The sequence below is a fragment of the Branchiostoma floridae genome, chromosome 3 (genome assembly GCF_000003815.2).
Source record: "Branchiostoma floridae strain S238N-H82 chromosome 3, Bfl_VNyyK, whole genome shotgun sequence".
In the NCBI taxonomy this organism is placed as follows: Eukaryota; Metazoa; Chordata; class Leptocardii; order Amphioxiformes; family Branchiostomatidae; genus Branchiostoma; species Branchiostoma floridae.
This window is the reverse complement of record NC_049981.1, coordinates 8,409,237-8,420,198: the sequence shown is the minus strand read 5'-3', so window position 1 is coordinate 8,420,198 and position 10,962 is coordinate 8,409,237. Positions and strand designations below refer to the sequence as shown.

Here is a 10,962-nt window from a genome sequence, read left to right as displayed (position 1 = left end):
ATTTACTCTGCTGCAGTCACGTGTCTCTGACGTCACTTTCCGGAAACTACAGCAGACTAGACAGTTCAAGGTTGACTGAGCGGAGCCAGCTGAAAATTCTGGGCAAGTCCCATCTTTGTAGTGTTGGTTTATCCATAATGTCATTTACCAAAACAAATGAACCTTTTTTGCTATGATATCATAGATTAAGTATAGCATAGAAGTTCGGCATGGAATTCTCTCTTCTTGGTAGAACCAAGGAGGTTATATCACAAGAACCATGGGATTGTATGGATCTACAACCAACTTAGCCAATCAATAGTAGGCGCATGATTTCGATGGAAGGGTATCAGTCCAAAAAAAGATGTTACGATAGAAAATTACAACGTTTTCTGATTGTGTGATTTTTTCTGAGACGCATCAATGAAAACTTATTTTTGTTTGTTTTTCTCGCCCAACATCTGCTTGAAGACATCAAAACATCTTCTAAACTTTATCAGCCAACCATGAAAAGTGCAAGTGACTTGCACGCTCGAAATTCCTCTAAACCAATCGGCGTCAACCTTTCGTAATCTGGGCAGTCCGTTCGACCAATCACTCCGCGGAAGGTGCTCCGGCCTAAGCACCGTTATCAGGAGGTATGATTTTCTATTTTCTGAGACTGACTCTCTGCATTCCGATAACAGTCTGTTTAGATGCACATTCTCTTTCTAAAACTATGTAAAAAAATATAAAAATTATAGAAAAAAATCTCATTTTACTTGAAATACTTTGAATTTACCGAGGTATTTAGATACACAGATGATTTATTTCCATGGCATTCCTCCTTGTAATGGCAGACGGCTGCGGGTTTGACAGCGAAAGCTGATCATTGTTTTCCTGCGAATCTGGCACATTGACTGACCCCACCGCCTCGGCCAGCTACGACGGTAATGCTTGTCTCTGTGTAATCTTCCCCTTCCTTTACAGTTACACATTAGCTAATTTCAGCACTACTCAGTGTACAATTCTTTCCCGTAGATGAGGACGGCAGTAGTGTGCGTTGTGTTGGTGGTGCTGGTGGCGACCGACGCCGCTAGCTACTACAAGAGGCATCGGCACCAGCAAGGCTCCAACTATGCAGACTCTATCGGTCGGGAGGCCTGGGACATGCAGCACCAATGGGTACGTTCCCTCTCAACTCGTAAAGATTTTCTTTCAACTGGTACTATTTATTCAGGGTTGACACCAGAATTCCTACGGTACTGTTGTCACTTTCGAAAATATAGAAAGATGACGTCGGCTCTCCACTCATCATCGTCAAAGACATCAGATGTTGTGATGAGCTTATATTTTGATAATCAATGAGAATCATGGAATGTGGTATGTTATCGTAGTAATCTGATCTGTTAGCACAAGAGAAGAGCCCCTGTTGTAGGATCCTTTAGCAGAACAATTACAGCCAGGCAGACTAGACAGCCGGAGATACCAAAGTACCAACCCAGTTTGGACCAGTTTGCTTTTCTTGTCAGGTGGGGACAGTTCGTTTTTCTATTTTGAGGGGGGGGGGTGAGATTGGGCTATTCACCTCCATTATTATGGAGGTATAGTTTTGCACAGGGCCCGTTTGACTGTGGTTCCGGCACAATATCTCAAGAACGTTTCAAGTGATTGCAATCATATTTGGTAAGTGGGCCAGTGTTATTCACCTGGTGGTCAAGTTTGATTTTGGGCCTCATTGTGGCCCACCTAGGTATTGCAGCAGGATTTCTTATTAGCATCTTTGGCCATGGATATGCTGAGGTCATTTTTGGTGGTTGGTAGCTTTATACATGTATGTAAGGAAGAAGTGCTGCAGGCTTGAGTCGCCTAGCAGCAAGGAGCTTTTACCTGATAAAAGCTCTTTGCTATCAGCTTCATGAGACATTTTTTGCTACTTCATTTTCTTTATGAATGATGAATAAAAGAGAAAATGAAGTAGCAAAATTGAAATAACCTAATGTATAAAAGTATTGGGGTAACATTTGAAAGCATAGAGACTTACGAGAGACTCTCAAAGTCAGATTGAGAGTGTATTGCATGTGGTTCAAGTGCTACTAGCTATAGACATGATACTTTTGATCCCAGGGTCAGCTCGGCTGGGACATGTTGTAAGGGGATTGCTTGGAATGGCCGTAAAAAGGGGGTCCTGGCCTAAAATGGAACCACACTTACTGTTCCTACCTGGCCTGATGAACTCTATGAGATCAGATAATGTTTTTCTTACAAAGGCCCTTAGAATAGATATGTATTTTTTTTGCCATCCACTCTGGCACACAATACAATTCAAGAAAATAAAATCTTTGAGTAAATAGATAAAATGAGAGATAAGATGATGTAAAATATCTGATTGACGTTTTTTATGAGTAGCTATTATTCTGTAATAGCTTCATTTTTACCTTATTCATCATAATCATCGGTCGACGTGCTAACACACGACGGAAAAAGCTGTCAATTGTTTGTACATGTACATGGTGTTGGAAGGTACATGTAGCACTAGACCCCAGTATACATTTACATTTAGCATGTACATTTGTATGGCTACCCTGGAGCCTTCAACAGTATTGACCTGTAAGGTTACCTACCTGAATCATGAGCTTGTGGCCAAATTGATGGTCGAAGTTTGAATGATAGCTGCAATTTCACACTTACGGAGCCTACCCACTGCAGATCGATTCTTGCTAGTTTTCCCAGCGTATTGTTCACACAAAGGATGGCAGATTGGGAATTAACTCCTGAAATTGCCCAATTCCACCCAAACGGACCGGATGCGCTGATTGTCAGATAGCCTTTCAGTGTGAGAAACCTGCTAACTGTTTTTGCTGGTGGAAAGGGCCAGGGTTACAGTGCTATTATCAATAAACATGGGCTGTGACTGCACTGTGCATCAGATGGTGCTTGGCAATTTTCTACAACAAAAGACAGGGCAACTTGAGCTGGAATAGGGTTTGGGCTGTTGACCTCATCCATGGCTCAAGAGTTCAGAGCCCTCATATCTCCATGGAATAGTCTGATTATGTAAATGATTTCCACATTTCCATATTCTATGCTTGGTAATGTACACATTTAGCTAACTTACATAGGTCAAAATGTTGAGTGTTCAATCATTTACCACATAGAAGAATTATAGCACTTTTACACTATCTATGCAAATTGGAGATGAATTTGCATAATAGGTTTCTGTTTCTGTTGCACTTGACACAAACGACATATATTGCAGGTATTTGAATCCTATAATGGAAAACACTACAAATATAGATTCTCCTCATTAAATATGCAAATTAAGTGCCAGCATAATTTGCACTTTATGAAGTACAGTCAAACCTGCCCAAGACGACCACCCGGGGGACCGGAAAAAAAGCGGTCGATTTGGACAGGTGGTCGCTGAGAAGAGTATCGACTCAAAACATGCCCGATGCAAAGTATAAATGGTTTTCGTTATGTTAAATGGCAAATACATGTAGCAAGCACACTGCACGCACGCAAAGAAGCGAGGTCTTTAATGTCAAATACAACACGCACACTGTAAATTGTAAATTTACCCCCATGCTTTTATCGAGCTTTTATACGATACAGTGTTTTAAAGCTCAATATTTGTACACTAACGTTTTAGACAGTAAGGGACTTAAATGCTGTCAGTTAACATACAAGCCTTTATGCGTCGCTGTGTTCTTGATCTTCAGCCGTACCTGAAATAACTACGGTGCACCTTTCGAATTCGATGCCCGGTACGACCCCACGGGTGACAGGCAAACAGACAGACAGACACACCCAAAACTTATATCTCCATTTTTCATGGAGATAATAATGTAACAGAATATTGAAGAAGACCTTGCACAAATGAGTCAGTCACCAAAGATGCTAATAATTCAATAGTGTTTTGACAGTACTGCACTGTGCCCTTTCACTTTCAGGGTTGAATTTTAAAAATTTTCAGGAGCCGCATGACTCCCCTGGTCCCCCTAGATCCTCTCGTCTTTGGCACAATAGAAAAATCTGCAAAAGACCCCCTTGACTATGGGTATTTGTACTACATGTACATATTGAAGTGTTGCTTGCAAATCATTCATTTCATAACATAGCAGAGGGCTACAATGGATGTAACCTGGCAATGACTAGTTTGGTGTTAATGACTATCAATAGAAACTGTAGGAGCTTTCAGTCCAGGATTTGAATTGGCTTGTTCCCCCTGTAACACTGTCAACATGCAACCACTTTTCCCTGTTACCAGATAAGGCCACAGCAAGTAAATTTATTTATTTATTTATTGGTTTGGCTGCACCGAACACACAGCCAGGGCTGCCCAACTAGCCTATGGCTATTACAAAGGGCTAGCCCTGCTGACAAACACATAAACAATACAAATTAAAAAAAGAACATTTGTATGTACATGGTGTATGGATGACATCCTCTACAGACTGCAAAAATAGTGCGATAGGGTGGAAAAAAAACAAGATGGTTGAAAAAAACCCAAGATGACTATATTTTCAAAAATAGACAACATAAAGTTGTGATGACTGTTGCAAGGAATGAAAGGGATAAAACATGGTATCAGAGCCAATAAGGCATTCATTCCTGTATTTAAGACATGTACTGGTGTGGTAGAAGTGACACTAGTGTGGTAGACTGTCACCACCAACAAAGTTGGTAATCACACTCATAGCTTCCATATTGGTGTCACTTTTACAAGTATCCAATAAGTTTCATTTCTACAACTACAGTCCTGGGAACCTTGCAAGTGTCACTTCTACAAGTACAATTATTAGGCTACAAGTACAACATATTATATTTGCTCATTTTGGTACTTTATCGTCATGTTGGCCATCCCTGCAGAAGAAAAAAATTCTTGTTGTTTTTTTCTGAAATCAGGCGAAAATTAATGTGCGCGCTGATGTCATCCATAAAATTTACTTGCTGTGGCCTAAGCTTTATTTGGAGATCTTGGCTAATGGAACCAGAACTTCAATGAACGTCACTACAATGAGGGGGATACTATAGTATGTGAATTACCCTTCAGCATGCTAGGACTAGGATACGTGTTTTGGCACCAAATTTGTATTGGTCACAACTTACAGTTACAGGGTTAAGCAGTAGCAAAAAGGTGAAGTTGGGTTATAGGTTTAGGAAAGGGCCTAAATTTTACCGGTTCCAGATGAAAACAAAGCCAGCCTATGAAGATAGGACTACCGAGGTGACTCAGGTTCAATGTCAAGTCCAGCAGTACATTTCAGAGATGGAAATGTTCCACCTCTGGTTGACCTCAATCTGCAGGGTAACCTATATCGGATTTTAGAAACAGCGTATTTTGGGATATCAAGACGACAGATAGAGACAGACTGTAGATTCAAATTGCAATATTTACAAAATACTGTACAGTTTGAAACTCTGTATTGTATGTCGACTTGATTTTCACAAGTATCTTGTTTAAAACAATGGATGTAGGTTACTACACAATTAAGGTGACATGTAGTATACATTACCAAGACAGTGAAAAGGATTGAAAAATGCTTTGCTAAAGTTAAGAGAAATAAAGGGCCGGGTGTCAAATAGTGAAAGGGTAATTGTAAAATATTCACACATAACACCTTAGGAACTGTGTGAAATCTAATGGAGGGGTTTTCCCGATGAAAAGATCATAGGACATAGAATTGTGAGATTAGCAATGACCTTGATGAATGTATAGGCAAAGACATCCAGATGTGACTACAGAAAAGTGTTACACAGCTGTCTAAAGTTGGGGTATTGTTGTTTACAGCAAGGGCATCTTTGTACCTGTATACAGAGCACACCTGTGCTAATAGTATCTGTCATTAAGGTGGCTTTTCTCAGCTCAGTAGGAATGTTTAAGGACCAAACAAGTGATTCATGTCTGCGGGCCTGCAGCTAACCAGCTGTGAGGGAGTCCTTCTCTGACTGGAGACCAGAGCTCCAGAGAAAGGAACACATATTGCACGTTTTTCAACCATTGCAACATCCAGAAGGTGCTGCAAGTTGTTGTCAAAGTTAGCATTTGTACTTCATTTGAAGTAATTATGAATAGAAAGAAGACCTCAAGTACCAGAGCCAAGAACCCAGTAGAACATAGGCATGTGTCAACTTTGAAATACATTGTAGCACCAAAAGATCCTTAAAATGGACAAGTTTATGCAAGGACAGTGTACAGAATTCCTTCAGTCATGCAATATTAGTCGGGTAAAAGAGAAGAAAACACCATAAATATGAATTTGTCCGCTGCAGAATTTAAAGATCGGTGGAGAAGGAGTGCATATTTTATGAAGTTTATTCGAGTTTTCCCATTTGTGCTGCCCCACAGGTTTGTCGAGGACTTGCCCTGAATCTGAGTTGTGCACTTTATTTTGGGTGCATACCTTAATTGAGAAAATATGGTATTGTGATTGTATGCACTGGTAACAGATCTACCTACAGATCTTGCCGTTAAGATGAAGTATTTACAAATAGTGGCCTGGAATTTTTCCGCAAATAGAAAACTCTCTTTGAAATATTCAGAAATGAAATGGATTTAAGAATGAAAAGAGAGCGAGGAAAGGAACAGTATGTGAGGGATTGTATTTTGTAATCACTTTATACTTCACATTTTTCCCTCAACCCTGGCAGAAATCCTTAATGACCCTGCTGCATGTGTCCAACCTAAAATCCATTTTTTTCCCAACCAAATGCCCCTGCATGAAAAAGATTGCTGGCATGGGTATAGCAATACATTGTTGTATTGGTCTGTATCCTTACACAATTTTTGCATCATTGATTACATCTATGATCTGCTGGACATGCCCTGTATAGCTTATAAGGGAAAATGTCATAATAATTGTTTTGCATCCTGACATTTCTTCAGTGGATGCTTTGATTGTTGTAGTGACAATTTTCTCATTATTGTCTCGATGTCTTTTGTTTGACACAAAGCATACATTTACATTACATCAGATTTAGATCATATTTATGATGAATCAGCACAATTTTTCATTCCTCTGCATTCAATTACACCCGGCATTTCATTAATAATGCATATCAGCTAGATTAGTAACTTAAGCTGTATATTATAAATCTTGTGATTTTACTAATAACTAGAGTTCGGCGACCTCATACCTCCATGAAATATTAAAGTTTTTGTAAATATTATGCAAATGACTTACAATTTACATGATTTATGCATGGTAATGTTCATCATTGACTAACGTACACACCAACATCACAAGTATAAAATTCCCATCATTAGTCATTAAGCGGATATGCAATTTTGTATATATTATGCAAATCAGTTCCTCATTTGCATATTTGGTATCTGCTAACATGTATGTTTCACCTATCACATGTGTTGCATTTATTGAAGTCCAGTTATTGAAAACAATGGAATTATACGAATTCCTCATTAAATATGCAAATTGTCTTTCTGTCTGTGAACAGGTTTGAGCCCCTTCATGTTTGATTTTGAAACTGCAGGGGCATTTTTGTCAAGACTTTCCAAAGAGGATATCTGAAGAACAGAATGACCTATTTCCATCATTTTAGGCATAGATGTTAATAATTGTATACATGTTATGCAAATGAAAATGTGATTTGCATAAGAAATAAGGAAAGTATATTATTCCATTGTTCAATGGTTGATTTTTTGGTGGCAGATAGCTCGTGATGTATGGAAGAAGTGAAGTATGTTTGGGCCCATAGCGACTTACTCTGGAACTGCAGGGGCAATTTTGCCAAAATCTTCCAAGGAGGATAACGGAGTATGGGAACGATGGATTTCAGCATGCAGGTGTCTTCGGCAGAGATGTACATAATGTAGTGCAAATTATGAACAATCTATATTCACAGTGTTTTCTATTATAGGACTCAAAAACCTGTAACAAATGTTTGTGGTAGGTGAAAGATTAGCAGATACCAATTATGCAAATAAGTCCCTAATTCTTCTTAACCAGTGAATATGATAACATATATGTTAGTAAACTGTGTCATGATTATAGTAGGGATAACCAGGGTCCTGTTAATAGTTGTTTTAGGATCTTGCTATTGTATAGTGATTCTCAGACCTGATCTGTTTTCCTGTTAGTGTGAGGAAATCTGAAAATAATCCCTCCACTAGGTAGAAAATAGATAACAAGTCGGAAAATCAATTCTGTGGATAGCTAAAGAAGATTAGGCCTTTTCAGTTGCCATGAAAAATTTATCAGGTATGCCAGGCGAGAGAGTGCGGATTGATCTATGGATGGGATCTCATTGATTTCACATTAAACTGCTGGATGACGTCCGGCCCAGCTGAAAGGTTTATGGCAGGTTATGTAATGACTGATGCCTGTCAAGGGCTAGGTCCTGCAGCATGTAGGGAGGTTCACCAGATTTAATGGTTCCCAAAATGAGGGTCATTGCACAATTGTAGTGCTGCATCATTGTGGTTTGAAGAAATGTGCAATAGGTGTTACATGTATTTACTGCCTGAGGAAAAATTCTAATCTGTGAAGAGAAATGGTTAATTTGGATTCCTTCACACAATTTGCTTCAGAGCAAGAAAAGAGCATTTTCTGTCGTAGATGCCACGAATATTGAAATGGCTCGATATTATGCTTGATCCTGTTCATTGATGTAGAATCATTGAATCCCCTTAATTCCTCACCAAAAGTTACTGTGAAGAGTATCGGGGAAAGTTGAATGTAAAATGCATCCCTGATTATAGAGCATGAATGCAGAAATGTTCTCTTCTCCCTATCTACCCCCTTGTCTAGGTGCTTACATACATGCATGCTAGTACTACTATACATTGTACAGTATTATGATGTTTTGGAGGTGTCTGCTATATAGTGAAGAATGCATGATTACTATCAATATTATTGCACAAACTGAACGCAGACCCGATCTTAGAACACTGGAAACATATTTTGTTAAAGGAACGTCAAGCCAACTGTCCTCAATCGCTTCTTTGCCCATATAGTGTACATTGTACTGACTGTCTGTCTGTCTGTAGCACGAATTTGCTGAGTTGATTTAGGTGATTTCTGACTGGCAGTTACATGTAAGGTGTGCCTGCATTTCCCTTACTGTACAAGTTGTAACTATATACATGTAGTGCTACCTCATACTCAACACTACCACAATTTACAATCCATTTTCTCCTACAGCAAAATTTAATCCCCGCGAAATTAAATGATTTTACAGTTTATCCTCAAGCACTGTAGAAAGTTGCACATTCTATTTCCCGTTGACATCCATCAAATGCAAACCATTCATAAATTTTCCTCTGGTGAACCTGAACTTTTATGAGGCCCCAAATGAACCCAACACACTTGACGGATGTGCCTGTGATGTCAAGGTTGTAGGTGATCCTGTAAGTTCGCGGTGAAGCGGTCACTGCGAAAACCGTGAATATTAAACCACTGCAAATGTTTCTGCATTTACAGTATTTTTAGGCTGTCTAAAGGATCAAAATAGTCGTTTTTTTTCTGGAATCATCGTACGACCACCTCGGACCTGGTCATGTGACCCTTCAGTTGAGGGTCCGATTCCTCACAAGTGTAAAGAGGAATCAGAAGTGGATCATATGCTAATAAGTCTACACACACAGCATGTTTTTTTCTGACCGTAAAGACATTTTCTCCGTAAACATACATGTAGTCAGTGATGGAAATGTATTTTTGCCATCAGAAACTGCCTGTTTCAGCGCAGTGCCCTGCTACCACTGGGTATATCCTCTGCATGCCCCTATTCCTTGATGATAATCTGTATTACCACCGGTGGCCACAGACGTCGGGTATTCCAGATTTTCCCGTTCTTTGCGGGCCTCAGGATGTTGGCTCTACCAACCACCAGTAGCAACATATCCCATAAATCAAATTAGCTGGCCCTGGAAGTCATGATCACCCCGCCATTGACTGCGCTGTTCTCTGGCTTTCAAGGGTACAAATGGACAGAACAGTCATCTTTTGATTTTGACAGTGCTGGAATGACTGTGACTATCTAACCTTATCTAGGCCACACCAATTTGAATGGTTGCTTCTCGGATTTTTTTCAGAAAAGAACAGGCAGGTAAAAAAAAAGATAAAAATAAAAGTTTTCTTTTGCAAAAAGTCTTGGGTAGAGAGATCAAGGGGCTTAATATTCAAGTTACACAACATGAATACATGTATTGTGTAACAACAGACTTAACAAATATATGTAATGAGTTTTCAGATTTCCTTGGCACATTTAATTAGCAAAGCCCCAATTTGAAAAAAAAATAATATAAGTACCGTCCAATATAACCAGGCACTGAAATTTGAGGCCCATAGTTAAATATTTTTATGGAAAAAAACCTCTTTCATGTTAATTTCGTATGAATAATGAAGGACGGTTTCATACTAGTTTGTATAAGGTAGCAGAACACAGTATATATGGGTGACCCCCGTGGACAAAAGTAGGTCGAGCATCGTGTTCCGCTACTTCAGTGTGTGGGGGCTGCAGTATGGTGACCTCCGCTGGGGGTAATTCCAAACTGTTTTTTCAGGGATAACATGTAGAGTAGGCTCGTTTTCACATAATTTGTAGATTCTACCCTGAACTCCAACATATTCAATTCTTGTTGATTACTTTTGCACCCTGCTATAAATTTTGAGGTGTCGAATCACCTCACTTTGGGGTCCTTAACAATGTAAATCCCCATAGGTGAAAAACTGTGTTCTGCTACCATAATGCAAACCATGTTGTCTGAGCTAAAAGTATGATTTAATTTAATCAGGCAGCAGCTGGCTACATGTATGTTTCATGCCATCAAACTTTGATTCAAAGGCATTGAAAATACCACTGAAGATTGATGATGGGATGATGTCTGCATTCTATGCAAATCCCACACCGTTGCCCAGGGAACCCACCCAACAAACTTGGCAGAGCTTTGGAGAGACAAACATTTATTGTAGAACTCAAGGTTATGGTCTTTAAAGGTTAAGGCACGATCGAGACACAGTTTTTCCCGATATCGGCGAGCCT

The 10,962-nt window shown here is 39.4% G+C and overlaps 1 protein-coding gene across 4 annotated transcripts in view; it reads left to right on the top strand.

Annotated features, from left to right (window-relative positions):
- Window positions 1-451: 451 nt before the first annotated feature.
- LOC118410823 (testican-2-like) overlaps window positions 452-10,962 on the top strand; it is a 53,301-nt gene continuing 42,790 nt past the window's right edge. For 2 of the 4 annotated variants that reach the window (XM_035812656.1, XM_035812652.1), the window contains exons 1-2: window positions 819-908; window positions 1,000-1,143. In XM_035812656.1, coding sequence (XP_035668549.1) covers window positions 1,000-1,143 — 144 coding nt within the window. In that variant the 5' untranslated portion in view covers window positions 819-908. Of the gene's footprint in view, window positions 618-818; window positions 909-999; window positions 1,144-1,444; window positions 1,491-10,962 lie in introns of those variants that run through there. The other 2 variants (XM_035812654.1, XM_035812655.1) reach the window with 2 other exon arrangements.